General features: G+C 53.4%; 9 protein-coding genes across 9 annotated transcripts; 2 read left to right on the top strand and 7 right to left on the bottom strand.

Moving 5' to 3' along the window:
* Positions 1-378: 378 nt before the first annotated feature.
* On the bottom strand, positions 379-5,446 carry K460DRAFT_90063 (uncharacterized protein). Its single transcript, XM_040938789.1, has 4 exons — positions 5,155-5,446; positions 4,904-5,084; positions 1,710-4,845; positions 379-1,659 (listed from the first exon to the last, which is right to left on the bottom strand). Exons 1-4 carry the CDS (start codon positions 5,255-5,257, stop codon positions 523-525), a joined length of 4,557 nt encoding a protein of 1,518 aa, XP_040791951.1. The 5' UTR covers positions 5,258-5,446; the 3' UTR covers positions 379-522.
* A 1,142-nt stretch (positions 5,447-6,588) lies between these two features.
* Positions 6,589-8,193, top strand: K460DRAFT_354240 (Pex24p-domain-containing protein; the record flags this gene model as incomplete). The annotated part of the gene is made up of 2 exons (XM_040931767.1): positions 6,589-6,821; positions 6,882-8,193. 2 exons carry the CDS (start codon positions 6,589-6,591, stop codon positions 8,191-8,193), a joined length of 1,545 nt encoding a protein of 514 aa, XP_040791950.1.
* An 83-nt stretch (positions 8,194-8,276) lies between these two features.
* Positions 8,277-9,858, bottom strand: K460DRAFT_276603 (P-loop containing nucleoside triphosphate hydrolase protein; the record flags this gene model as incomplete). The annotated part of the gene is made up of 4 exons (XM_040928127.1): positions 8,277-8,306; positions 8,375-9,494; positions 9,686-9,715; positions 9,791-9,858. 4 exons carry the CDS (start codon positions 9,856-9,858, stop codon positions 8,277-8,279), a joined length of 1,248 nt encoding a protein of 415 aa, XP_040791949.1.
* Positions 9,859-10,251: 393 nt separating this feature from the next.
* Positions 10,252-11,727, bottom strand: K460DRAFT_276814 (glycoside hydrolase family 72 protein; the record flags this gene model as incomplete). Its single annotated transcript, XM_040928141.1, has 3 exons — positions 10,252-10,846; positions 10,901-11,561; positions 11,619-11,727. The coding sequence occupies 3 exons, from the start codon at positions 11,725-11,727 to the stop codon at positions 10,252-10,254; spliced, it is 1,365 nt and encodes a 454-aa protein (XP_040791948.1).
* A 1,064-nt stretch (positions 11,728-12,791) lies between these two features.
* Positions 12,792-13,991, bottom strand: K460DRAFT_277447 (t-SNARE; the record flags this gene model as incomplete). Its single annotated transcript, XM_040928181.1, has 3 exons — positions 12,792-13,148; positions 13,201-13,815; positions 13,866-13,991. The coding sequence occupies 3 exons, from the start codon at positions 13,989-13,991 to the stop codon at positions 12,792-12,794; spliced, it is 1,098 nt and encodes a 365-aa protein (XP_040791947.1).
* Positions 13,992-14,550: 559 nt separating this feature from the next.
* K460DRAFT_365265 (uncharacterized protein) lies at positions 14,551-16,650 on the bottom strand. The gene has a single exon (XM_040933149.1). The coding sequence runs from the start codon at positions 16,433-16,435 to the stop codon at positions 15,014-15,016; it is 1,422 nt and encodes a 473-aa protein (XP_040791946.1). The 5' UTR covers positions 16,436-16,650; the 3' UTR covers positions 14,551-15,013.
* A 643-nt stretch (positions 16,651-17,293) lies between these two features.
* On the bottom strand, positions 17,294-19,650 carry K460DRAFT_280063 (anthranilate synthase component 2; the record flags this gene model as incomplete). Its single annotated transcript, XM_040928376.1, has 2 exons — positions 17,294-19,280; positions 19,331-19,650. 2 exons carry the CDS (start codon positions 19,648-19,650, stop codon positions 17,294-17,296), a joined length of 2,307 nt encoding a protein of 768 aa, XP_040791945.1.
* A 188-nt stretch (positions 19,651-19,838) lies between these two features.
* K460DRAFT_415759 (uncharacterized protein) lies at positions 19,839-25,852 on the top strand. The gene is made up of 3 exons (XM_040937757.1): positions 19,839-20,028; positions 20,084-21,029; positions 21,080-25,852. The coding sequence occupies exons 1-3, from the start codon at positions 19,964-19,966 to the stop codon at positions 25,706-25,708; spliced, it is 5,640 nt and encodes a 1,879-aa protein (XP_040791944.1). The 5' UTR covers positions 19,839-19,963; the 3' UTR covers positions 25,709-25,852.
* Positions 25,853-26,080: 228 nt separating this feature from the next.
* On the bottom strand, positions 26,081-27,769 carry K460DRAFT_415758 (uncharacterized protein; the record flags this gene model as incomplete). The annotated part of the gene is made up of 1 exon (XM_040937756.1): positions 26,081-27,769. The coding sequence occupies one exon, from the start codon at positions 27,767-27,769 to the stop codon at positions 26,081-26,083; it is 1,689 nt and encodes a 562-aa protein (XP_040791943.1).
* Positions 27,770-27,891: the final 122 nt, after the last annotated feature.

Genomic DNA, 27,891 nt, shown 5'->3' with positions numbered 1-27,891 from the left:
ACAGAACTTCACCAAGCACCAAGAAAAGTACCAAAAGTGAGCAGAGCATCCCCACCCGAAAAGTCCCATCACATTAAAAGCGAAGAACCAAAACAACTGCCACACAGATCTAAACGTAGTAAACGCCGTAAAATGCCAGTCGTCACAGCAGAGAAAAAGAAAGAGCAAACGTCACCCTGCCACCCGATCCAAAATGCCCTCATACACCAAGAGAAGAAGAATAATGCTCAATAAGAGACTTTTTTTCGGGGGAGGAGGAGGGGGTATCAACATCGCTGAATGAATGATACGAAAAGAAAACACCATACGCAACAGCAACCACCCCTTTTGCCAGCCAACCAAGCCAAGCCTACTCATCAATGACGCACTAGCGTTAGAACTCATATTAAATAGTATAAGGAGCCTTGTCACCAGCCCACACATAATCATTCATGTATACTCAAAGCGACTATCCCGGATATCATAACAGAATTAGCGCGATTTCTGTCTTTCCGTTAGCCTGCGCGGTCCACAATGAAGATATCAGCTTGAAACTTGGTGAGAACTTACGAGACTAGCAATCGCCGCCGCCGAAGCAAGATCAGGCTTGCCACTCACACTCCGCTGCGCAGCTCGCGGCAGCCCACTTCCACTTGTAGCATTAAGCGGTGCCCCATTCGCCGTACGCTTCGTCCCTGCTGCTCCAGATGGTCCGCCCTGAGCTGTCGAATGGCGGCGGTGCGGGGCTTGGGCCTTCACGGGCGACGAACTATTTGACGCGTCGCGATGTGCTATGACTGCGGCGCCATTTTTGAAGCTAGTGGCTGGAGGTTCGGGGAGCGGTCGTACGCGCGCTTGCGGCGTCTGAGAGGGCGGGAAGCGCTTCGCGGGGGAAGATACATTAGAGCTCCCGTTCATGCGTGGAGGCGGGCGGGTATTTCTGCGCACGCCGGTGATGAACTCGTGGTGCATGGCTTCGTCTGGCTTCATACGGCGCTCGGGATCCCAGCGGAGACATCGCGTGATGAAGTCGAGGAAGGCTTCGTCGTCGCACTTGAGAGCCTGCTGCAGCGTCTTCGAGCTTGGCCGACGTCGACGTCCTTTGGTAGAGACCGTCACTCTGGGCTTTCCAAGGGAGTCAAAAAAGAGTTTCTTCCTGCTGCTCTTCTCGATCAGATGTTTCTCTGGGGGGCCAAAGATTTCCATAATACAAGCGAGCTGCTCCTGTTCGTTCTCTCCGGGAAAGATGGGGTAGCCCGTTAGTAGCTCCGCCAGAATACAGCCCAGACTCCACATATCGATCGCCAAGCCATAGCTCATTCCTAGAATGACCTCTGGCGACCGATAGAAACGTGATTGGATGTACGTGTAGACTTTCTCAGTCTCGAAGCAGCTAGACCCGAAATCAATAACCTTGATTTCCGAATGTAGCGGATGAGCGAGTAGAATGTTCTCGGGTTTCAGATCGCAATGGATGACCTTGTGGCTCTTCAGGAGAACCAGAGAAGCCAGCATCTGTTTGCAGAATCGGCGAATGAGGCGGAGCGAGAAGCCCTTGAACTCGTGCGCCTTGATAAATTCGTACAAGTTCATGCCGAGAAGCTCGGTGGATATGCAAAGGTGACCCCGGAAGTAGAAGCTCTGTGTGAAGTTGATCATGCTATGCTTGTTATCGGGATCCTGCCGGCTCGTCAGTATTGGGCTGCAACATGCTGGGCTTCTCAACTTACCCATTCGCGCAGCTTTTGTAGAATGTTGACTTCTACCAAAGCTTGCTGATGGAACCTCTTCTTATTACGAATAATTTTGATCGCTTCAAGCCCTCCTGTCTTGTGGTCTACGCAGCGCACGACCTGTCCAAAGCTGCCCTTCCCAAGCAGATCAACGACCTCGTAACGATAGGCGAGATGATCTCCAAGGACAATGTTGTAGTCTCCACGGTCGTCATCATAACCAAAGTTGGCCGTTTGGGCATTGAGGTCACCGACATGTTTCTTGGCGCTCTTTGTTCCACAGAAATAGATCTCCTTGTAATCGATGATTTCGCCCCTTTCGAATATATTCAAATTGACCATTTGCAGAGCTTGTGCTGGTGTGACACGCTCCTGGGCCCTAGCGCGCTTGCGAAGCTCGTCCACATCGCGGGCTGCATGTTCGAAATCTTTCCGTTTCGAGGCAAGTTTCTTCATCTCGTCATCGGCCGCCTGGTCGTCTCTATCAAGATTCGAATCCAGGTGGCGAGACTTGAGCATATTCGAAGAACTCTTCGAGCCAAGCATTCGCTGCATTGGCGTCAATATGGACTTGTGTGTTGGGTGGTTGCCAGTTTGGTCAGTGTGTCCTGAGATTGTCCGCGGTCCTGCATTTCCTGCGGGTTTCCGAGTACTAGCCTTTTCAGCATCAGTATCACTTGCAATTGTCGCTGTGGAAGTTTTGCGACGAGCAAAGTCGAGTGACGGTCGCGAACGGTTGGTGTTGGGAGTAGGACTTGTGCCAATAGCGCCGCTCCAGGTAGCTGAGGCGGGCAACCGAGGTGGGGGCATATCACCGTGCTTCGGTGGTTGTGGTGCCGGCTCTTCGGCTTTTTGAGGCGTCTTTCGCGCCTGTGGGTTCTGTGAGGGATGTGAAGTAGCTTTCGAGGATCCCTTCCGCCAACCACTCAGACTGAGTTTACGTCGTAGCGAAGAGCCAGAGGATGGTGTTTCCGGTTCAGTAGAGGTTGATGTATGCGCAGAGTCTGATGCATCCTTGTGCATTGGGCGCGGTCCAGCAACATTCATGTTTTGCATTTCCACGTTCTTGCTAAAGCTGTATTCACCGCTCGGCCTTGATTGAAGGCGTGCAAACTCACCGCTACCTTTGGGTAATGAATTTGAGGCGAAGGGTGTCGTCGCTTGGCGTGTGGGGTGTAGAGTAGGAATGGGCATGCTTCCAATGTTGGGTGCCCCGCCAAGTGAGGTGTCTGTCGCACGTAGATTGAATGCAGAACTGCTGCTACGTAGATGTTTGCTGTACTCGTACTGGTCCTGGTGGTTGCTCTTTGAAAAGAAACTTGCCTTCGACGCTGTCATAGGCGTGCTAGGCGTCTTGTTGGCAGCACGCTTTGGCGGCGGCGTGACCGCTCGCTCGTCAACCTCAGCAGAAGGTGCTGGGAAAGACGAGATTCGATTATTGAATGGTGTTCCAAGCGGCAGTAAATTCAATGGTGGAAGTCTAATTGGTTGCAAAGTCTTTTTGCTTGAATGCTGTACCGTGGGTGTCCTCTCAGGTTCCGACCCAGATCCGACCGTCAGACCCCTCCGGTGCCGGATTGACCCTGTGCTTTTGTTGCCCAAGGTCGACTTTCCAGGATTGGCGGCCACAATTTCATCATGTTGAGGTTCAGTAAGATGCGCAGTAGCAACGGGCGCAGATTCCTGGGGAGGAAGAGGAGGAGGAGCCGATGGCGGAGGCATGCTCATCTTCATGGGAGTTGTTGAGAATGCAAAGGTACTGCGTTCGGGATCTTTTGGAGATTCGTAGGCTTTTGGAATGGCCGGCACAGGAGGCACCTCTTCTTCCTCCCCAGCAGCAGAACTGTGAACGCTTCTTGGCTTTGGCGTGGGTAACCGTGAGTTTGTCAGAATAGGGTTGGGCCGCAGTGGTATGGCGGAGTTTATGACTTTGAGCGAATTCAAGCTTGAGTTGGACGACAGCGATATGCCAGAGGCATACGACTTGCGATTTTGCTCGGGCGTTGCGCGAGCAGACGAGGGTGTCATGCTTTTGCCGAAAACCATGGCGGGAGACTGACTGAAGGAACGATCGTCGAATGACGCATCGCCCTGGGGGGTAGGAGGACCGACCGGGCCTCCTGGATGGTTGGGATTCATGGACTGCCTCCTCAGTCTTCGAGCATCCGTTGGGCTGATGGTTCGCGCACCCAGTCCCGAGATGTGGTGTGCAGTCGACTGTCGCTTGCTCGACGAGGAAGAAGGAGTGTGGGATCGCTGCGCAGGAGACTTGCCCGGTGAGCGAGATTGATGAAAAGGCCGTCCACTGGGGTCTGGTGTTATGGATGATACAGCCAGGTGTGTAGGCTGTAGTCTCGAGGGTGGATGGAACGATTTTGCTTTTGCAGACCGCGCTGCATTTGGTAGTTTAGGTACACCTGTTGTAGTGTTGAAGTTTGGGTTGAGCGTCTCTCGCCGGCTGCCCCTGTTCAGTGAGGGCGAGCGTCCAAGGGGAGCCTGCGGAGCGTCACCCGCCAGTCTGGCCACGTCGTGTCGGCTCTCGAGACTGTTTGTTGGCAACACGCCAGGGCCAACACTCTTTCGCGGTGCACGTGCAGCGGGGTTTGGCGGTGCCTGTGGAGGAAACTGGCTCTGGCGTCGGGATCGAATGGCCATGCTGGTGGCGGGCGGTGGCATCGACGACGCGTCCGAGTTGAGTGTGCTGCCCGAAGCCGTGGAGGCTCCGCTGGGCTGTCTGCTGGTAGACTGGCTGAAGCGGCGAACGAAGGAGCTGCTGCGTGCAGGGCGTGCATCTTGGGGGCCTTTTGTGAAGGGCTGCATATTGGGGGCGCTGGTGCTGGCTGGCAGGTTGCTCTTGAACGAGGCCGGGACGGGAAAGTCGCTCAGATTGGGCTCATACGAGAGGCTGTTGGCGAAGTCGTCGAAGTTGACCGAGGGGAGGAAGTCGTACGAGCTGGAGCCGGTGCTGGAACTGAGCTCCTTGGGGGGTTCGGGGTGCTGCTTGGAGAAGCTGAAGCGTGGGTTCGAGGTGACCAGGCGCGTCGTGGCGTCGCCTCCTCCTCCTCCTGCTCCTGCTGTGGTGGGAAGGAAGGAGCGACTCTCGAGAGAAGCAACGCTGGCGCCGCTGGCGGTGCTGTATAGGGTCGCATGTCAGTTGCCATGTCATGGGTGGAGCCAAACACAAATCGTACCTCTGCTTGGAGAAGTCTTGTGGCGGGCCTCGCGGACCCAGCGGCACCTTGTTCCTCGCCCGTAGCGGTGCATTGTTGTTTGCGGGCGGTGGCCGTGCGGCGTTGATGGCGTTGGAGGCACTCGTCTTGCGCAGGCGGGTGCTCCTGTCGCCTGTCTTTATGAATTTGCGCACTCGGTCCTCTGGATTAGATTGCGTTAGTCTCTAGACCAGCTAGTAGGGCAGCAAGAAGATGGAGAGGTATGATCCTACCTGACGAGCCGCTCGAGTCTTCGGCTGACATGTTGGACCCTGACCTGCCAGGCGCGTTGGTCGACTCCATGGTTCTCGTAGCGGTCCGCGGCTGCGTCGACATGGTCAGCTCTACGACGGCTGTTGACAGACGGCTATGCAGGCAGTACCCGTACTGTCACCGACGGAGCCCTGGTTGTGCTATCCCTCAAAAAGCGCGGAGAGGGTCTCCAAGCGTCGAGCTTGGGCTCCGGTCCGACGAGACTATGCTAACATGTCGAAAGGGTCCGAGGGCGGCGGTGAGCAGGCCTAGCGACACCAGCGAGACGGCAAGCAAAGTGTACTGATGGGCGTGGCGATTCGGGACGACGAGATGGTGCGGGCACGGTAAGAGAGGCCCCCTAGGGAACAGCAAGGAGACGATGTAGGTAGCGGTGGTTCTTCGTCAAAGTTAGTATGAGGGTTGCAGCCCGCCAAAAGCCACACTAGAGGTTCAAGGTTGTCTAGTTGACGAGCCCCCTGTCTTCACGGTCCTCCCCGCGACGACTAGGATGGATGGAATCAAAACAACTCTGCTCTCCCGGGAAACCGACGCAAATGCAAACAGCAGCGGACGGGTAGTAGTGGATGCTTCGGTCAATGCATGCTTCTACGACTACGACGACGCCCAAGTGCGGAGCTCGTGGTCTTTGCCCACCCCCAAGCAGTGCAACGTTGAGTAGTAGACTGGCACAACACAACGGGTCTCGACGGCTGGCTAGCTAGCTGACCCTGACACGGCTCTCGGCATATGCATAGTGCAGTGCAGTGCATAGGTCCTGTACATATATGTATGTATATGTATGTACATGTATTGAACCCTCCATGGCGCATGGAATGGACCCTTTGATGATAGTAACCTCATTCCGAAACATGACAGCGGAACAAGGCCCGTGGGACGCTGCAGGCTTTAGTCCCGCCCGTTGCCTCGAGCCCGAGCTGGAGACGACGTTTAGAGAGGCCATGTCATGACTGTCGACGTGCTACCTGTCTTTGTCGGCAACTTGGTGTCTCTGTCCCTGATGATCCCAGGGCTCGAGCTCGAGCACCAACAAGCTCGGACCACCTGCCGCCGGCACAAGGCGAGGTGTCACAGCCGCAAGCCACGAGCACATGCAACCAAGCAACCAAGTGCGTCATCCCCACTCGCTTTATGAGCAACGCCAGCCAGCCCTATCATATAGACACCACAAGACTTTAATTCCCCATACTGTTGACTCGATGCAATATAGCCCGTGAGAACAAGGTACCTACTTCTCTCTCGGCCACATGTGATCCCCAAGCACACGCCACTTCCTTGAATGAACGAGGTGGTGCGACCTCGTCAAATAGATAATACCTCGCCTCTACACTTTTCCTCTCATACGCTTGGGCTGCGGAACTTGGAACAAAAAGAGCACGGGACAAATCGCCACCATGAGCTCGAATGGACCTGAGGCGTTTGCAAACCGCGACACGCCCATTCCAGTTGTGCAGATACACCCAGCAGAGGATGGAACGCCAACTGCGTCTGGCCTACGCACGCCCAATACTGAACATGGGCCCTCACATCGCCTTTCAGCGAGCAAACTCAAAGACAAGCTGGAGTCGCTGGGTGACAATATAAGCCGTGAACCTGGCAACAAGATGGGGGACAAGATGTTCAACCTGTAAGCTTGCTACACTCTTGATAAATGGTCGCAACATGCCCCAATGCTGATACCAGATAGACTGTTATCCCAAGTTTTACCAAAAGAAGACCTGTCTGATACCTCCCCCGAAGACGACCCCAATACGCCACGCATCAAGGACCGCCGCAGCCGGACCTACGTCGACCGCCCCAACTTCTCCATCCCCACCATGTCCTCCAACTTCCGCCGCTTCAACGCCCGCATAGGCGTGGCTTTCATCTTCCAAAACCGCCTCATCCGCCTCTTTACCTGGAAGCAGCCTACGCAGACGCTCTCCTTTTTGCTAGTCTGGACCTTTGTATGTGTGGACCCGTATCTGCTACCCGTGCTACCACTGGCAAGCGCCATGTTCTTCGTCATGGTGCCTGCGTACCTAGCACGCCATCCAGAGCCCGAGGGCGCTGTAGACGGCTACCGAGGCAACCTTGGCGGGCCACCACTGGCAGATGCAAAGACGATCAAGCCCGCGCCCGAGTTCTCCAAGGACTTCTTCCGCAACATGCGCGACCTGCAAAACTGCATGGAAGACTTTTCCCGCGGCCACGACGCTGTCCTGTCCGTCATCACGCCCCTGACAAACTTCTCAAACGAAAACCTCAGTTCCATGATCTACCTCCTTCTCCTCATCGTCTCCTGCTCGCTATTCATCAGCGCACACCTCCTGCCCTGGCGCCTCATATTCCTCTTAATAGGGTACACGCTCACTGCGCTCGGACACCCCACCATCCAAGACTTGCTATCGACGCCCGAGACGGAGAAGTTCGTCTCAGACACGGAACACGAAGGCCGCTCGCTGCTCCTCTCCCTCTCCAAAGCCGACATTGAACTCGAAACCTCGCAGGAAACACGCGAGGTGGAAATCTTCGAACTGCAGCACCGCGCCCTGCACGACCAGGACGGCGAATACGAAGGCTTCATCTTCTCCCCGTCGCCCTATGCCCCGCTGTCCCCCGCACGCATCTCAGGCGACCGTCCCAGGGGCACGCCTTTCTTCGAGGACGTCCTACCCCCGCGCGGCTGGCGCTGGAGCGATAAGAAGTGGGCGCTCGATCTGCTGAGTAGGGAGTGGGTCGAGGACCGGTGTGTGACGGCCGTCGAAGTGGAGATTGAGGGCGAGAGATGGGTCACAGATTTGCATTACGAGGTGCTCGAGAGCGAGGGCGAGAAGGAGCGGAAGCGCGAGAAACTGAGGAAGAGGGTGAGTTCAAAGGGTAGCAAGGATATTGGGGAGCAGGAGAAGGAGGTGTTGAGGCGGACGTGGGAGAGTCATGCGCCTAGTCGGAAGGGCGAGTGGAGACGTAGGAGATGGATCAGGGCGGTGGAGAGGATGCCTTTTCGTAGTACTGATTAAAAGGTCGATAGAGTAACTGTGCGCTAACCTGCAAAACACTCGACTATACGAGTACCAACCACAAAACTCTCCCCGTGACCTCCCTACGCCCTCCCAACCTTGAACGACAAAATCTGTCTCTTGTTAGCCCTACATCTTACAATCTCCCTCCTAACCCCGAGACAAAAAGATAAGTACTCACATCATTCTTCCCCACAGCCACAAGATCATCTTCCGCCACCCTCCTGCCCCCCTCAGTATCCACATACGCCAGCGGCGCATCCCCCATGACCTTCCTATACACATCGCCCACGGTACTCCCCTTCTTAACCAACACGCAATCCCGAAACACGGCCGTGGAACTCGCACTCCCGCTCGTATACGCGTGTATATTCCGCACGGGAAAAACAGGCACAAGACCCAGTAACTCGGCCGCGCGCGAGAGCACCTGGACGACGCCCGTACTGCCGAAGCGGTACAGAACCATGTCCTTGAGATTTTCAATCCGCTGCTTGAGCTTTTCGTCGAGTTCTTTGAGGCCGCCGCCGGTGGGGTCGCCTTGCTCTATCAGGTCCTCGCGCGTGTCGACGAACTCGCTGCCTTCGGTGTACTTGACAAACCCCTGTTTCGCCAGTTTCCGTAGAAAGACTTCGCTTATTGCGCTGGCTAGGACGATGGATTTGGGGTCTTGCATCTTTGCTATCTTTGCGATGTTTTTGTCTGCGTCTGGGTGGTCGATTTTATTCAGGGCGATGACGGTGGGGAATTTCTCGTCTGTGAAGGCGTTGACGACTTTTTCTATCGTTTCGTTGCTCCAGTCTTGTAGTGGTTCTTTGAGGGCTAGTTTATCTAGACAGCGGGCTACGACCGAGCTCGTTGAGCCATATCCGGAGAACTGGTTTTGTAGCGTTTCCACAGCTGTCGCTTTAACTGCAATGTGCCGCCTCTTGATCGACCCCCATTTCTCCATGAGGTTGCCTTGTATCCAGCGCACGATCTCGCTCCTTAACCAGACAATGTCTTGTGATGGGTCGTAGCCTCTTGTCGCCTTGCCCTCGGCATCCGTTGTTCCACTGACATCTACCACATGCACCAGCGCATCCGCATGTCTGAGATCATCCAGAAATCGATTTCCCAGTCCTTTACCCATATGCGCTCCTGGCACCAATCCTGCTACATCTAGCAACTCGATGGGCACGGAGCGCCGCCCATCAATACAGGAGCCGTAGTTGGGTTTGCAGCGGTCTGAGACGCCGGTGCGCGCGCAGGGACATGAGATTTGCAGGTAGCCGATTGCGCGTTGAGGATCGATGGTCGTGAACCTGAAAACAGGATTAGACTCAGCGAAGACACTATGCAACTACAACAGAAGATATACAAGGGTGGAAGGGTCATCTGCTGTGGTGTATGATAACCTAGTGGGGTATTGCTCGACAAAAAGAGAAGAACTTACGGAAAATTGCCTGCCTACAATCAGCCACGATGCTTTCTCAGATCTTCATGCTTGGCTTACGGACCGACTTTGGAGGTAGCATCTGTCAAGCTGCCAACATTCGAATCTTAGACATTGCTTCAATAATTTCAGGGAGAGAAAAGGGCGCGGGGCAAGAGCGCGCACCTGTTGAGTGTTGTCGACTTTCCTGACGAGGGCTTGCCGACCAAACCGATCAACGGATCTCGAGGCATGACTGGTAGAAAGCAAAGACGGAAATGACTGGATATCAAAGAAGAAGAGGTTGGTGTGGGAGAGCATAGGAGTCGTACGAGCACCATTCCGACTGTCCCGATTATCAAAATCCCACCAAGCTTATCGATAAGCACATCTTTGGGTGGAGTTATGTCATGTCATGTCGAAATTGAGCACCAGCATCACTGTAGTGCCCGTGCTGAACTTAGAGATTTCTACTGGTTGAATTTGCTGTTATATACGAGTACAATAACCATTGATTACAAGCCGACGACTCCCAAAAAAGAAAAACATCTCTAATATACGACTAACCCAGAAAACGTTGCCCGCACTGGGTCGTTGTATTACCCTCCAGCTGTCACTGTCATATGATGTCCGTTTCCTTCTCTATCTTACAAGATAAGAGCTCCACCAAACAGAGAAGAGACAAGCACGATGGCACCACAGACATAAGGAGCCATGGAGAACTCGCCAGCGCGGAGAGACGCAGCAGCACCCTTGCTGCTGCTTGACTTGGCGCCTCCTCCTGTGGTAGATCCCGAGGTGACCGCACCGTCTGCAGCGTTAGCCAGGTTGGTGGACTTGGATCCAGCGCTCTGGCTACCGTCGCCCTTGAGACCGGGGCCAGCACCGGCGCCCTTCTTGAACAACTCATCGGCGCCTTCGGGAACAGAGGGGAGCTTGTCGGCGGCCAGGGTAACGTTCCAGGTCTTGGACTCAGACGGGCACTTGGAGGCCTGGCCGTTGGACTTGTAGCCACCGTCGCCGCTGGGGTTCTTGGTACCGGCAAACGCGCTCTTGAGAGCACCAAAGTCCGAACGCTCGGTGACGGTGTTGCCCTTGAGCTCGACTAAGCCGTAGTTGGACTCTTCCTGAGAATATTCGTAGACCAGACCGCCAGAGTAGACGCCAGTCATGTCGGTTCCGTAAAGGCTCTTGACTGCCTCGAACTTGCGAGCATTCTTGTTGCAGCCGTATTCGGAAAGGCTGCAGAAATGGTTAGTGTTGTTTACTCGGATTGTTTTTATGAATAGGACTTACAAGATAGGAATGCTGTAGTCCTTGAACTTGGCTACCTTCTGGTCCCAGCCGGAGATGGTGTACGAGGACGGGTCGCACCAAGAGTAGTCGTTGAAGCCAAAGAAGTCGCTGCGGACGGCATCGTCACCGCAGTTCATATACGCAGCCATTTCGTAGCGGTTGGACTCGACATCAGCGGCAGAGTAACCGACGGGGATCTTGCGGAGACCGCGAGCGTTGATGTAAGACTTGATGTCACGGGTGACGGCCTTGACGTAAGGAGCCGTGTTGGTGGTCGCATCGTCGTTGATGACCTCGTTGGCGGAGAAGTAGAGCAGAGTGTTGTCGTACTTGGCAAACAACTCGACAGTAGCAAAGATGCTCTGGAGGTAGACCTTGTTGTACGAAACCTGGGGGTCCGCTCGGTTGAGCGAGTACTTGGGAGTGTTGATGTCGAGAGCGAGGTAGATGCCAGCGTCGGCGAGCGCGTTCATGCACTCGTCGTGCTTGGCAGCGTTGTCGATGGTGTAGACGCGGACAGTGTTGATTCCAAGCTCCTTGAACTTGGCAATGTCGCGCTTGCAGCCAGCAGCATCAGCAATGGGGTCCTTCGCATCGGACGAGCCACCTGGCTGATAGTCGACACCACGGATGTAGAAACGCTCATTGCCAGCAAAGAAAGCTGCAGACTGTCAGTGAAATGCGACTTTCAAAGTTGAGCGATTTGCTCATGACGCACCGTTTCCCTTGACCGTAACCGGTGTGATGGCGCGCTTCTGGACAGTGGTGGTGGCGGGTGTCGCGGCGACGGATGCCGCAAGGACGGCTGTGATGGCAAAGGTCTTCATGATGATGGGGCGTGTGTGTATTGTGAGGATAATTACGGCGGATTGATTCGGAAAGAGGAAGAAGATTTAGCAGCGAAAGTCGTGCAAGATGTGAGAGAAGTAGTAGGCGCGATGCCTAGTAAACGAGTGTATGAAGTTGCAAACAGACAAAAACCTATGGGAAGGTGAAAGAGGCACACGCAAGGAAGACGAATTGCAAGAAAGGTCGTTCGTTCAAGAGAAAGGCAATAAACAAGCTGGGAAGGGGCGCAAGCTAATCTATAGGTGGTGGAATGCGCGCGCCGTCATATTGGCCCTGCCAGCCCTAATTCGTCCAAGCACACAAGCATGTCCAAGCCCCTGAGACAAGGCCACTCAAGCCCTCGCCAACCACCTGGGCAACCCGCAGAGCTAAACAAGCCCTCACCCAAGAAGAAGTGGGGCGCGCGGCCACCTCTACACCTGAAACGCGCGTCCACTGTCCATCCGTCGGGTCTCCTACAACAGGCCCACGCCGATCTGTATCAAAGTCTTGTTGCGTGTGCGACTTCATGGGGACCGGAGTGCTGAATAGTGTGGGTCGCTTAAGATTGGCACCATGGCAACCCCGGGTCGGCCATTGGGGCCCTGCAGCGCGCTGCCTTTGTCCTCCCTTCACGCGAAAACTGTGACATGGTGTGGAGCCAAGGGTTGTCAAACTGAAATAGTCGGCATTAACATCATTCGATGATCCACGGATGGTCAAATGCACTAGTGTTTGCGAGAGAGGCAACTGATAGATCAACTTGGTTTGTTGGAAACGAGCCTCACGAGCTTTTCACGAGCTGCTGAAATTATCGTCGTATTCATTACCGCCGCTATCACCCTTCCCGACCCCGATATACACACGCACAGCGGGATATCCGCTGTCTGGAATTAGTTTTAATAAAAAAGGGAGAAAATGGCCCTCGTCTTCTCCGTGCACCCACCAGCGCGCCATGAAAACATCCCCGCTCCCACTTCCCGCATGTCGAGACTTCTATATGCTAACTGAACAGCTCGTTTCAACACAACCCTTTGATAGTATGGATGAAACCCATGCCATTCTATTGCTTCTTCGGTTTGCCACCACCAACACCAAACCATAAACCAAGCGCCAAGCCAACGATAACCAGAATCAAGACAACAACAAAGAGCGTCCACCACTTGAGCTTCCTTGCGCGCCTGGCAGACTTGATACCTTGGTCTAGTTGTGTGTTGGCATGCTTTGAATCGTCATTGACTTGCACCGTCTGGTTCTCGACCTGTGTGACTTGTGCCTCTTGGTACACGACCTGCTCGTTGAGTTGCGTGAAGAGTAGCGCGAGCTCCGACATGGTCTTCTCGATGCGCTGGATATCGTTGTGACGAGCACGCACGGCGCCAAGGACGCTGGACGCTTGTCCGCTGCGGTTGCTCTTGAGCTGTGCACATGTCAGTAACGGTTCGGGCCTGTCTTCAAGTAAAGACACTTACCGCTTGTGTGAAAATACCCTCCTCACCCCAGTCAGCGTTCGCTGCCTCCTGCACCTCCGCCTCGGTCGCCTCTGGGTTGACGATGCGATATTGCCGGCCAATGGCCTCGCGATACCTCTTGGAGTAGTCCGCCTCTTCTCTCTGGAAGTCCTCGAGCTGGCTCTTGAAAGTCCTCTTCAGCGCCTCAACCTGCGTCCTCTTGAACGTATTGTTCGGCTCCCGCGCCGCATCCTTCTCCAAGAACTTGATCTCATCCTTGATCTGTGTGTTCCTGATCTGCGTTTGCGACACAATGCTCTCGAGTTCGGCGGATGACCGGTTGTCGGGCGAAGACAGCATGCGCTGGTGGATGTTGGAAATGGCTTGGATGTCAGATGTAAGCTGGCCGATTCGCTGCTTGGTGCCGTCGATGCGCGAGAGGAAGTCTTGTTGGGTCAAGGGCTTGGCGCCAGGCTGTTGCTGCCCATACTGGCCGGGCTGAGTCGCATGCGCAACGTTCTGTTGGTTTGTGCTTGGCTGGGTTGGGGGTGCAGTTTGCGAGTATTGCGACGGCTGAGAGTAGTTCGAATCGCCATGCTGTAGCTGAGCCGGTGGGTTCAGTTGCTCGTCGTACTGCTCGTCGCGTTAGTTGCTGGCGCTCAAGGCGCACAATTGTCGTTGCTTACTCCTCCGCCATAGGGGTTGGACTGTCCATAGCCGGTGCCTCCATATGGATTGGACTGGGACTGGCCGTATCCTGCCTCCGCCTGGCCATATGGGTTTCCGCTGTATTGCTGGTAGTTTTGCGACATGGCGGCTGTTTCACGGGATGACTTGTAGTGTTCGGGCGATGGTTTCGCGATGTCGCAGTGGAGCCTTCAGGCAGATGCGGATGCTACGGAAACGTGCGCTGACAGGGCGCAATGCGAGGTGATTTGCGTCAATGACCGGGGCCGGCAGTACGAATCAAGGAAGCGATGGGTAGATGCTGTGGGTGCGGGCGGCAGGCTTGTTGTGATGTGGGCGACGGGGAAATTAATGCTCATGAGCCCTTGTACACTCGCCCAGACATCCCAGCCCCATTCAACGTCACGGACGGGGCAAAGTCCGGAAACCTGACTTAGTCATCGTGACACGCTAGCCAGCTTGAGGGAAGGTTCACAGCTTGTAGCGTATGCAATTAACGAGGCGCAGCTTCGAATAGCCGTTGCATGTGCCTTCGCAAGACTACCGCATTCGAGTAGACATGTCGCAACTCAACCGAGGTACACCGTTCGGTCAGCTTCAACAATGCCACGTTCATCAACTGCAAACTCGAAGGCGTCTCACCAGTGACATACGCCACTGATGACCAAGAGCATTGATTGATTGTGCGAGATACACCCAATTCTCGTGTTGAAACGAACTATACGGCTAAGAAACACAAGATAAGAAAGAAAGAAAACTAGAGAAGAGCCTGCGGTACCTGCGGCTAAGTTGGAGTATGCCTCCCGCAGAGCCTCAACCGCTTCATCACGCACACTAGAGAAAGGGAAAGAAGTCGACTTTCGCAAAAGTCAGTTAATGAAATATAGCTAGCCCTTCAACTTCGACCTTGCTATCCTCGAAGATACGACTTTAGAACAGCGTGAAAGGTGCAGTGTGTAGAAATGTATGTCCAAGTTGGATCGATGTATGAAGAGAAAAAGATCAAATCAGCCATCTCAAGCCCTGCTTGCATGATTCATCAAGGTCGACGAATTTCACTGACCAACGCCAAAAAGCGTCGTAACCATCATCCAGATATCCCCGTTGTACACTTTCCAAGGCTTATCTCACCCTCCGCCCACCAAGCCTACTCATCTCGCTCACGCGGCCACGGCCTACTCTTCCTGATCAAGCCTGCGTAATTTGTACCACCTCCTAGCCTCGCTGCGCCTACTGGAATGTTTCTCGTGTACTGTCCGTACGCATCGGTCGATGGCCGACCTGTGGCGCAATTGAACATGGGCGCGTTGTAGTTTGGTCTCTTGACCTTGACCTCTCCACGCTTTCTCCTCTCTCTCTCCTCAAGCTCCTCAGCCTCTCTTATCTTCTGTTCTTCTATCTTCTTCCTCTCTTGTTCATCGCGAAGTAATGCACTACCAATTGCGCCATTCTCGCCAAGTGGATGAGAGATGGACGGAAGGTTGAATGCATTCCTTACATACCCATCATCAACCTCTCCCCTCACTTCTAACCCATGTGCAGAACCTTGGAGGTGACCGTTTTCTTGAGGAAGGAGACCCATGGGCAGTCCTTTTGTAGGCTTCGAGTATAGGAATGGTTCGATGTCCAGCACTTTTGCACGTGCCTTTTGGAAGGTCCGGTTCGCGTCGAAGCGCTCTTCCCAAGTGAGGAGAGTAAGGTCGCGGAAGGCGTGACGGAAGGCGCGCCATGCGGAGGTGTAATCGCTATTCATGGGGCAGATCAAGGCTTTGTACGGCGTCTCTGATACGGGTGCTGGCTTTGTGATTAGAGACCGAAGACGCGTTGCTTCAGAGTCTTGAGCGTCCTGGGCCGTCTGCCCCTTAACATGACCATTACCATTCTTGTTGGCTGGTTGCCGTTGCGCTATAGCATCCTCGCTATGGTTGAGAAAGCGTAGCAAAGGGTTCCTCAATCCTACTCGCGGAATAGCCGATAGGCTAGACTCTGGGCTCCTCTTAGCTGGTGGCGTATACTGAACGACTGTGCAATACGTAGGCGGCTTCGTGTGGCTCTCCAGCAAGCCGATGTGGTATCGAGCGAAGCTGTTAGTAGAGAAGTCGCTGCGTGCAAGGACAATCTTGTACTCGAAGCCCGTGGTGTCGAGGTAGTAGTGGTAAAGATCTTTGAAGTGTGGAGTCTTAGCTTGAAGTTCGGCAGTGGGAGCGGGCTTTACGACTGCTGTTTTGAAGGGAGAAAGGGGTGACTTGGTCTTTCTGGAGGCTGACGTAGAGAGAGCTCCGGATGTGGAGGGGAAAGAGCTTGAGGATGGCGTGGTTTGGCTCACACACTCATCCTCAATCTCGATTAGAGCTTCAAGTTGAACTTGAGCCTGACACCCCGACCCTCCAGTCTCTACCGCTTGAGCCGTCTCCCTCTCTGCTCGCCTACGTTCCAAGTCCTCGGTAGCTGACATGAAACGTGTAGCAGGGATAGGTGATGCGGTGAAGAAGACACTCGTAGACTTCTTAGGCTTGCGTGTAACTGCAGCAATCTTCGACGTACCTGAACCCGTGAGCTCTCTCGCCATCTTACACCCATCCTTGAACTTCTTACCGTCGGACAATGCACCTATCCTTTTGACCTCCTTCCACTTCTTCCTCTCCCTCCTCAAAGTATCTAATGTGTACTTCTTTTCGCTTAGCTTCCTCTTCTTTTGCAAGCAATCTTCGAGCCAGTCGTAGCTGACTACCAAAATCCCCATGCTAGAAGCTTGTTGGACGGACTCTGTAGCTTTCTTGCACGTTTCTTTGCTGGCAATGAGATGCGTGACGCCCTTGTTGACGCTGGCAGACCATGTGCCACCATTGGCTATGACCCATTTCTTGATCTGAAAGGGTTCGTATGGCAGAGTGCCGGTTGCGGCAATGGTGAGTTTGGAGAGGATACCCATCTTAAGAGATGACCGTGGTAGTTGGTGGAAGCTCAAGAATGCAACTGAGGACCTGGGCCGGAAAATCTACGGAAATTAAGCTATAGGTTGTTGTAGAGTGTCGTTGGCGAGTTGAAAGTCCACAATTGTAAAAGAAAAGTCGGTCGAGAGGGGTTATATTGCTGTCCAATTACCGAGATTGACCTGTTTTACTTATTGGAGGTAGACAGGCATGGAAGTAAGATAGCGTTTGCCAGGACCGTGCGGCTGTCCTGACAAGGTGAGAGTGTGACGAACAGCGCTATTACGGGGCTGTCCATGGAGCTGTGGTTGAATGCGTTAAGGAAGGTTTCCGTGAGAAGAGACATGAAAACTGGGACGGAGATCTAAACACATATGTTGATGAACGAGGCGTGGAGACGTGGGCTGACAATATTGATTCTCCTTAGAGACGCCGAACTTGTCGCTCTGGCTTAGCTTCGACCTACTGTGGATGTCTTCTCTAACGCTGCACACCTACTCCTGACTCTTTGCGGCTCTCACAAAGGCACGGATCTTATCTAAGCTCTGTTGGCCATCCTCCTCCACACCGCTGCTGACATCTACGGCCTTGACGCGGTCTCGATACTCGTCTAAGCCAGATAAAACCTTTTGCACGTTCTCGGGATTGAGACCTCCGGCCAGTATGACCTTGACGCCATCATCCTTCGCAAAAATACCCTTGACGTCTGTCAGGTCAAGTTGCTGGCCTGAACCTCCTGAGCCGGCATCTAGAAGTGGTAGTGCATGATAGCCCCTTAACCCAATACCATGATCATGCGGGTTGAAGGCCCTGAGCACTGGGACGGGGACTAGTTTGGCCCACTCAAGAGGTTCTTGGCCGTGGAACTGCACAATATCAAGCTTGAGCAACCGCTGCTGCTCCAGCACATATTCTAGTGACTGGTTCCGGAAGACACCCACGAGGAGTGCTCGATCTTCACTTGATACAAGCCGTGAGGAGCCGTGTTCAAAGAAGTCGGAGGCAGACTTTGATGTCGCAAGTAACCCTGATTTTGAGATGTTCGGTTTCTTCGTCTTGTGCACAGCTTCTGAGATCGCCAGTGCTGTTTCTGCTGATACTGTTCGTTTGGTTCCAACGGCCAGAATCATGCCAATGAGATCTGCGCCGGCTTCAATTGCAGCCTTTGCAGCTTCGACACTGCGTGTTCCACAGATCTTGACCATTGGACTTGAAGAACCTCGAGCTGCTTGGGTGGAGGTGCCACCTAGAAGCCCCGCAATGAATTCTGCAGTATCGGAGGCCCGCATCAGCGCCTCGCCAACCAAGACCGCACCAACGCCACTCTGGATGTATGGCTCGACGTCTTTGTGCCCAGCAATACCGCTCAAGGCACAAAGAATGGTCTCTTTCGGTACCAAGCTGACCAAGCGATTGGTCGTCTCCAGATCGACCTCGAAGTTGGTGAGGTTTCTGTTGTTGACGCCAATCACCTGTGCTCCTAGCTTCACCGCAGTTTCCGTTTCTTCGACGTTTTGGACCTCTACCAAAGGTTCCATGCCAAGCGAACGCGAGTACTCATAGAGCCTCTTCAACAAGGCTTCGTCTAGCATCTTGACGATCAATAGTACGGTATCAGCTCCTGCAAGTCTAGCTTCTAGAATCTGGTACTCATCGAAGATGAACTCTTTCCGAAGGACTGCAGGCCGATTTGACATTCCTTCGAGGCTTTGACGGACAGCCCTAAGGTCATCGATGCTTCCCTTGAACCATTCAGGCTCTGTCAACACTGAGATGGTACTTGCGCCGGCTTTTGCGTACTTCCGTGCTTGCGCGGGTGCACATGTGGACATGGAAATTATGCCTTTAGAAGGCGATGCACGCTTGATCTCAGCCATGAGGGAGAGCCTAAAAGGCGACTGCCTTAGACGCTCCGGGAAGTTGATCTGTGGAGGCGCTAGATTTAGGTCATAGGATGCCTGTAGATCACTGGGCCGTTGCGAGGGAATCTTTTTCTGCTCGGCGACAGCCGCTCGGCGGTGATCGTAAATCTTCTCGAGGATTGATGTCTGCTTGTCTTTCTTGACAGCATTGGTCGCAGCTCCAGCAGCTTTTGTGTGGGCCTCCTTTTGTAATCGCTCGTTCTCTGCCCAGGTGCCCCCTTGCATGCGTAGAAAGTTGCCCATCATGATCCGCCCGTCTTCAGTCAAGATGCTCTCGGGATGAAATTGCACACCCTCGATGACATACTCCTTGTGGCGTACACCCATGATGACCTCTTTCGCGTTGTCATTCTCATTGGCCGGAATGGTGGCAGTCACTTCCAAACAGTCCGGAAGACTACCGTGGGTACCGGCGAGTGAATGGTACCTCGTAACGGGAACATTCTGGTGGACACCGGCAAAAACTCCCTTACCGTCGTGCTTGAGGGGCGAGGTCTTGCCGTGTAGAATCTGGCCAGTGACGTCTACGGTGCCGCCGTTGACGTAGAAGATGCATTGTCTACCCATGGATTAGATTGGAATCACTAGCCCTACTGAGATGGCACTCACTCTCCCATGCAAACACCAAGAATCGGGATCTTCCCGCTAAAGTGCTTGATTGCCGCATTGCTGATGCCAGCATCCTTTTCTGGGTGTCCCGGACCAGGACTAACCACCAATTGTGTGGGGTTCTTCGCAATCAGTTCGTCGAGGGCGATTTCGTCATTGCGATATACAGTCACAGTTGCGCCCTCAAAGACGAGGTACTGGTATACGTTCCAGGTGAAGGAATCGTAGTTGTCGATGAGGATGACATTCGAAGCGGTGGCTATCGGTTTCGAAGGGTCGGGATGGCGGGGCGAATGGTCGATGAGCTCCAAAGAAGGCATTTCGGCGATCCTATATAGGGTTTCTTCGCTGGGAGCGGAAGCGCGGCGGATGTTGATGCTTACGGTGGGGGTGAGTCAGTTATTGTACCTGAATAGAAGAGACATCGGAGTTTGCGCTGCTATTGCCGACGCAACAGCCACAGTGGCTGGTGTGCGATTGATTGATTGTCCCCATGCACCACCGCCGACTTTAAGACGCCGAAGCTCTACGCGACCAGCACGCCAAACATTTCAGCGGCACCCCACCCACGCGAACCAGCTCCTCTATGGCCTTTGGATAGCTGCCTCTCTACCAGCGCACTGTAGCGCCAACATGGCCCCAACCCAATCGCCCGAGCTTGACCTGTCCAAGTGCTTCCAGGGCGAGCAACAGCTCGTGTACGTTTGCTTTGTTGGAACTGTATATGCTGCAACTGTGCGCTAACGACTTCAGTACCTGGGATATCGCATATCGTGCCCTCTGCGACCCTGAAACCGCGTCCAGAAGCGAGGCTCTGCGCGCTTTCCTTACATCGAGAGACAATGCCGCCATACTCAGCAGACCGTGGAAGCCGTTCCCAGACCCGTCAACACAGGAGAAGAGCAAGTTTGACTCAAAGACTGCGCCGATAAGCGTCACGCCGTCGAGCAATAGTCAATATAATCTAGACGAGATCAAAGAAGACAGCCTGTGGTTGTCCAAACAGGCGCAAATATCAGAATATGCAGCCTTGCACCTAGCTGTGCAGGAATGGCAGAGCAGACCAACCACTCAGCTGCTCAGCGGGCTGACTGAAGAGGAGGCGCTGAGTATACAGGAAGCTGCTGGCATTGCAAATCTCGGCGCATCCACCTTCGTACCCAATTCGTCCATCCTTACCACACCGCTGGCATCGAGATCCACGCAGTTCGACACACAAGACCAGCGCAGACTCCGCATAATCGACATCTATCACTCGACTTGCGCTTCCATCATCCGAATCAGCCAGCTCCTCGTCTCGTGGGGTTCGGCATCCTATTTGCGGAGTCAAACAATCTACGGCAACGAGTACCTCACTATAGGCGCTGGATGGATTGAAGAGCTTGGCCAGACTATCGCCTCAACGCAGAATGGAGCGTCCACGACCGGTTCAGGTGCAGGGGCGCTTGATGAATGCTTGAAAGCGGTGCAGAAGAGGTGCGAATGCCTGGAAGGCGGCTACACTTGGACTGTGGCCGATGCAATACTGGAATCTGCGTCCGAGAAATGGGTGGCTGCTCAGACTACCGAGTTGCTACATATCCTGCATCTGGCCCTTGTACACGCCGACTTGGTTACCAAAGGTTTCATACCCGCTGCGACCATTGAAGATTGGCTCACAACTTTCATGACTCGCAGCTTCTTCCGCGAATTTGCAGCCGTAAGTACAGCATGTATTCAAGACATTGAGCATTAGTTGACAGCCCATAGGTTCCGCCTCGCCAGGAGCCACTCATCCCTGTGATTCAGCTTCTAACCTCCCTGATATCCTTGGCCATCCTAAAAGTAGACCTCATCATCAACGACCTCGATTCTGGCAACTGTAGGAACTGGGATCCGTCATCGTACATTCTCAATACCGGCGTCGTGGAGAATATCACCACTATCTTCGGAGAGGCAAAGCTACTGGGTGCAAGCCCTGCTACGCCGCCCACCTTTGCCTGGGCCATCCTCATCTGGAAGCTCACAAATCGAGCGAGCTATGAAGAGCAAGAGCGCGAACGACTGCTTGAGTCCTCACATGGCGCGCAGACATCTTTGCCCGCACCTTCCGCACTCGAGGAATCCGCGTTATCCATTGCGAAGCTCGAAACCCACGAGCTGTTCGACAACAAAATGCCGTATGAAGAGTTAGCTAATGCTAGCTCAGCGGCTGGCGTTCTCGCCATCATCAACCAGCTGGTTGAGATAGGCATACCCGCGTTCGGCACTCCTATCGATCAGATCTCTCGGGACCGAATTCGACTCCTATTCTTACAGCTCATCCGCGCTGCCCTTGGCAGTGATGTCGTGGAATATAGTCCAGACCTGATTGTAGCTACATACACTATCTTGGCAGGCGACAAGACTTTCCGCAATTGGGTGGACGCAGACGTCTCTCGTCATACCGACCCGGTTGTTGCATTCTTCCTCGAGGACGAGTATGTTCTGAGGCCACTTCTTTTGAACGAGGCGCGTCTCCGGTACCCTTATGAGATGACGCCCTTCCTGAAATTCTGTAGCGCTTTGACCCGCGGCGACAGAACAGTGCAAAATGGTATGCCGGCTTTTATCGGCAAGCTCACAAATACGAACCGACTGATGCAACGCTTGCCAGAGGGCTTTAGAGAGTATGCATTAACGCGCGAGGAAGAAAACGCAAACTGGGTCGAGCTGACGGCGGACCTTCCACTTTTTTCATCTGGGGCGCTACCAGGGTCGCGCAATCAACGCCGCCTCTTGACGTCAGCCGCTTCGACTTCGACCGATATGCTTATGACTATTCCAGCCGGCACAGAGGGTATCATTGTCGATGACAGCACGCAACCCTATGTGGCGGTGTGGCATCATCAACACTCTACCTTGACATATCTTGCCCAACTGCTTTCTACATACCCAGTCGGCAGTAGCAAGGTAGAGTGCACTACACAAGAGCCAGCGTCTCGTGAGAACGCACTCGAGATCATTGGACTCTTCGCTGACTTGATACATTCTTCATTACAACTGTCTGAAGGAGTCTGTTCGAACGAGCTGCTGGAAGCACTTGGCGTCAGCACTGGTAGTAGTTCAGATACCGTCAATATTGTACTTGCTGTTTTCGAGGAAGAGCTTCTGCGCCTTGGCCAAGAGCCGAACAACGAAGTAGCTTTGGAGCTTTTGGTGAACTGCACCCACTTCCTGGAAGCCCTTGTAGCCGTCGCCCCACAAAGAGTGTGGCCTTGGCTGACTAGGAGTCGGTTGTTAGAGGGCGACGGAAACGGGAGTTTGGCCGCGATCCTGATCGGCACGGAAATGGTACTCGGCAGATACGACTTCCTCATCGGATGCATACGGCTTTACAAAGGACTGGTCAAAGACGCAGTCGACAGGTCTATCGCTCGTAAAGCCCCCAGCAAAGCGTTAAGCCGCTTCAATTCCTCTACCCCATCTGAAAGTGGTACTTCAGACAAGATCATGAGTACAATCCTCTTCACCTTCGGTCGAACACTAGCAAGCATCTACGAAAGCTCATTAGGTTGGAAATACTCTAACCCAGAGCATCGTCTAGAGATTAACATCGCTATATGCACTGTGTTCACGACAATATTGAAGCTTGCTTATGGCGTTGACGATGCGCTAAAGCTCTCCGCTAAGCTCACCAAGTCTATCGCACCCATTGCTGAGTACATCACCCAGCTGTATCTCACAAAGTCAGAAAACGATCTACCAGCAAACCCGATACTGGCGTCACTGGTCATTGGAGCTGGCCCCGAAGACACAGCACTCCTCACTAGCTCTGCGGCATTGTGGAGGCAGCAGACACAAGCAACTCTGACATTGTCTGACATTCTAGTTCGCGTCGCCATACTAATGAACAAACCCTGGACCCATCTGGAGCAACAGCTTTTCAAAGCGACACCATTGTTAGCACGGTTGTACGCTACAAGCGACAAGTGGAAGTCGCAAGTTGTCTTACTGCTAGAGACTCTTGTCCGCGGCGCTGTCCGTATCATAGGGCCAGAAGACGCAGATATGGGGGATTCGGACGCGAAGCAACTTGGCCGGAGAAAAAAGGACCAGCAGGAACCACCTTCGCTACTTGGACACCTAGGGCCTCGAACAGCGAAAAACTTCCTGAGTGTGCTGTCTGTATTAGACGAGCCGTTGCGGATAGTTGAAATCCAGACAAATGTCTGGAATCTGTTGTCCGCAGTAGTGACCTGCAAACAGCAATGGTTTTCCTTGTACTTGCTCACCGGCAACACTCCACGCGAGTCACTCCGAAGCAAGGCCGATACGGCTCCAAATTCAAGGAATAAGGCTTTACTCACTCGAGCGCTGGACGCGCTTTCCAGCCTAACCCTACCAGAGAAGGAGACAAACGACATTCCATGGCCACTGTACACAGCCATGCTCGAGTTTGTTTCGTCAGCACAAAACAATTGGTCGTGGGCGATGGGTGACCTGCGTCAACGGAAAGACTTGATCCAGAAACTGCTCGCCTTCCTTAAATGGATGGCAAAGCAATCTAAACAACCAAGACACAACGCTGAAATTCTGGAGCGCTCCTACCAGAACAGGTTTGCATCGCTAGCATGTGAAGTCATCGCAATGTATCTTCACAGCTCACGGCAAGTCGGCGACATTACTGCACTCAAGGATGTTGTCCCAAGCCTGGGGTATTTGGAGGAGGCTGCGTTGGACTTGCCATCATACAATGTGTCACTGCACGGCTACCTGAAGCAAAATCTCGAGAGACAGTATCCCGGTGTCTCGCTAGCCAACCTAAAGCGGACAACTCTCTACCCCGAGTCCTTCGGCCGAACGTTCTTCTACGATACTGAGCTTGCTCAGCAGCTCTTAGGGTTTGACAGCAAATGGTCTGGACCCAGGGAAGGCACAGGCTTCGCGAATGAGGTCGAGAAAGCGAACTACAACCTTGGGCTAGTGGAATCACAAGTTCTACTACTCCAAGGCTGGAAGCTACTATCATTGGAGCTAAGCCATGTTGTCGCTAAGGACGATCGACTAACGAAAATCCTCATCGGCGTCATCAAGAAGTGTATGGAGGCTAATACACAATCGAACCTACCCGAGGCATTATTCGGGCAGCTCATGATCGCGCGAGCTGATCTTGCGTTCGCTCTTCTGAAGAAGCTCGTCGAAGCAAAGGTTCAGACACCGGAGGCACGCCAGCTCCTCACACCCATTTGGAATGCTGTTCGAGCCTCCACTCCAAATTTCGATGATGTCTTCTCCACAGATGCTGTACATTACCACCGCTCCTTACTGCGTATAACTTACCTCGCCCTTCACTTCCATCTGATTGAAGATTCTGATCAATCAGAGGATGCTTCATTCCGCTCCAGCTTCCGCGGCACAATGCCGACAAGTCACAACTCCTACACAGAGCCCATCTCAACCCAACTACTCGAAGTCCTCTCCGACGCAGTAGCCAAGGGCTTCCGCAGCCTAGCCACTCAGCTGCACGCCGAACCCTCTTCTGTCTCACCCTCGGATTTTGCCCTCCTTACCGCTCTCCTCCAGCGCATCATCGCTATCCCGGAAATGGCCAAGTGGCAAACGCAAGCTGCGCTTCTCTTCGCAAATAGCAACACTATCCGCTACGCAACAAGCTTGTTCTCGTGGTCCGATCGTCTGACACTACCAAATAACGGTGTCAACGATCCCATCTATGGGGAGCTAAGCTTACTATTCCTACTCTCTCTGTCGAGTATCCAGGCACTGGCGGAGACAATGGCAGTCGAAGGCCTACTTAGCCAAATCAACACAGCGAACCTGATGAACTACTACCGTCGTCCCAACGGCATGGGACCGTTCGACACTCCAGCCCGTCTTTACTCTATCTGGACAAAGGGCATACTTCCCTTGTGTCTGAACCTCCTGCTCTCTGTCGGCCCACCCATCGCCGCGGAAATCTCGTCCTTCTTAAACCAGTATCCTGAACAGCTACTCCGTGCGTCGCATTCGGTTAATTCGAATCCCTCGTCTCGCTCATCAGCAACGAAAATCACTCTATCTGTCGCTTCGGAAACACATTCCCTTGCGCTCATTTCTACCATCTTGGAAAACGTGCGTAAACAGGGTCCAAAGCTGGGTATACAGGCCAACGACGTTGCGCTGTTGGACTGGGATAAGGAGAATGTCAAAGAGGATGTGGAGAGCTGGTTGAGTAGGAAGGGGGCGCTAAGGGAGCGTATTGTTGCTATGGATGAGCGTGAGGTGGAGATGCTTGGTAGGAAGCGGGGTCAAGGAGATGATGCTCTGAATGAGCTTGAAGAGAAAGTCTTGGCCGAACTGGAGGATGCGGGTCGATGTTTGGGGTTGGGCAATGGTAATGGCAACGGGAAAGAGAAATGAGTTGGCAAGGAAGTGTGCTTGCCGTGGTCTATCACATTAGAAAAGCGTTGGAGTTATCTTCTTTCATATATCTTTGTAGAACGACAATGGTACCTGGTAGCTTGATTTAGCAATGTCACGGTTCTCGAGATCATTTGAAAATACAGTCTGTTATTGTCATGGTGTGACTTGTACCCTATGGTCAGGTGTGCCACTCAGGGCTCCCTACTTATCTGACATCGATATGATGTGCAAGCTGTCTATCGTAGACATAGCATCGTACCGTGACATGTGGAGGAAAACGCAATCAAGAGTGAGCACAAGGATCATATTGCGTCCGGGCATCGCAAGCCTAAACGCCATGAACATGTGCCCTAGAAGCTCAGGGTGACCCTAGGGATCCACAACAGACCAACCTGACTCGAGATCGTTGCTTGTAGTCGCGAAACGGCCAGCGAGATCATCTGAGTCCTCACTATCGATCTCAGAGTCAGTACCGAATTCGCTATCTGAATTCTCGATGGACCGCTCCTCGTACAAAGCTTGCAACTCCTCCGCCTGAATATTTTCCTGTTTCACCGTAGTCGGGGAGATGGAACGACTCGTGGTTTCGTAGGACAGCGGCAACAGTCGCTCAGGTTGAACACCAGTCGATAAGCTGTCCTTCTTGATCTGGTTTAGAGCAGTTTCCGTGTTCGGTCGAGTGCCCCGAGTGACCTTCTTTTCCTTACTGGCCGAGCCTGGAATCTCACGATCCTGCATGATCAACCACAACTCCTTCGCCGATTTGCTGATCATGAATATGTCTTCCAGCTGCGATGACGGGACGAGAAAACTGGCCATCATAGAAAGGCCCACCATCGACATGAAAAGACCCCATATCATGCTCAGCTTTCCTCCAGTGCGAGAAGCGTACAGTGTCGAGCAGTACAGAAGTGACGAGACGACCTCAAGAGCGAGCGAGCCAAACAAGTATTTATCTTCCCTCGAGATGAGGAGCATGATGATGCTGAGGATTGACTGGCCCTCCTCTAGTGAGGTGGCGGGAAGTATTATTTGTGCCGGTTTGAAGGCCTTTACGCGGATGTAAATCACGATGAGGCAGCCATAAGCCAGTACGAGAACGAAAACCAACATGTCGAAGGCTGCTCGGAGCGTATCAAGCCTGGCTTTGACAATAGACAGTTCGGCGAACTTGTGTGCGGATGCCCGAAATTTCACTATCGTGAACGTTGGCTTGCTATATGGATTTGTGGATTTGTGGGGGTAAATGAGGCGACACGGACTGTAGTCCTCGCAGGCCAGGTCGAACCCAAAGGGCATCTGAATGCGGGGTAGCGGATTGTTGGAAGACTTTGGGAACTGGTCGTGTGCCTGGACGTATTCGATGCGGGCGGAATCATCTTGAGCAAGATCCGTGCTGAACAGTCGATGCAAGATCCAATGGGCCTTTTGCTTCACAAAGCTCACGGCTTCCTCGGCAATCTGGCGGCCACGGTTGCTGGTGTGAGTCAAATGCGCCAGGACGGTTTGTTGCAGAGACGGATCTGCGACTTGCGGTGTGTATAGAAGACGACCGCAGTTCTCCATGACCCAATCCATGGTTTGGTTACGAACATCGGCATATTGGAAACCGTCATGGATCTTGTGGGCAGCCTGAAGTCCTCGCGCAAGACATTCTTCGTGGCTTTCCATGGACATCCTGCTTAACTGCCCAGCAAGAAGCTTCTCGAGTCGTATAAGTCGCATTCGCTCTCGCACGATACCGAATGACTCCGCTTGAGTCTCAGACTCTGCCAATGCGAGACGCGGTTCGATGAAGTTCGAGATATTGAGCAATCCGATGTTGATCGCGAGAAGAGCTGTGGCCAGGTAGGCAAGACACGCGATGATGATCATGATGCGTGGACGGGCACGTTCAGCCTTGATGCGTTGGCGGTCTTTCACCTTGCGTACCTTCGCGGTAGACGCATCTTCGAGTCGAGCCTTTTGGTCGGTAAATGTCTCGCTATCCGCTTTCTGCGACGCGGTGTCAATAGTAAGTGCAGCTTGCTCAGCGTCCTCGATCTGATGCGTCTCCATCCTTGGTACTTTCGCTTATCGAGATTGAGAGCGTAGATGAAGCAGGTAGTAGATGTAGGCTGTGTTGAGTCACGGTGGTGGTCGAGAAAGATTAGTAGGAAGTCGTGGGATGTTAAGTGCTG

Source organism: Cucurbitaria berberidis (genome assembly GCF_010015615.1).
Source record: "Cucurbitaria berberidis CBS 394.84 unplaced genomic scaffold K460scaffold_2, whole genome shotgun sequence".
Lineage (NCBI taxonomy): Eukaryota > Fungi > Ascomycota > Dothideomycetes > Pleosporales > Cucurbitariaceae > Cucurbitaria > Cucurbitaria berberidis.
This window is presented reverse-complemented; position numbering and strand designations above follow the sequence as displayed.

Excerpts from the sequence above, each read along its gene's own strand:
- K460DRAFT_90063 (XM_040938789.1), bottom strand. The coding sequence starts at position 5,257 with ATGTCGACGCAGCCGCGGACCGCTACGAGAACCATGGAGTCGACCAAC. Across the intron at positions 5,085-5,154 it reads AGACTCGAGCGGCTCGTCAG|AGGACCGAGTGCGCAAATTC; the intron begins GTAGGATCATAC and ends AATCTAATCCAG. Across the intron at positions 1,660-1,709 it reads TACAAAAGCTGCGCGAATGG|GATCCCGATAACAAGCATAG; the intron begins GTAAGTTGAGAA and ends ACGAGCCGGCAG.
- K460DRAFT_365265 (XM_040933149.1), bottom strand. The coding sequence starts at position 16,435 with ATGGCGAGAGAGCTCACGGGTTCAGGTACGTCGAAGATTGCTGCAGTT.
- K460DRAFT_415759 (XM_040937757.1), top strand. The coding sequence starts at position 19,964 with ATGGCCCCAACCCAATCGCCCGAGCTTGACCTGTCCAAGTGCTTCCAG. Across the intron at positions 20,029-20,083 it reads CAGGGCGAGCAACAGCTCGT|TACCTGGGATATCGCATATC; the intron begins GTACGTTTGCTT and ends TAACGACTTCAG. Across the intron at positions 21,030-21,079 it reads TCTTCCGCGAATTTGCAGCC|GTTCCGCCTCGCCAGGAGCC; the intron begins GTAAGTACAGCA and ends GACAGCCCATAG.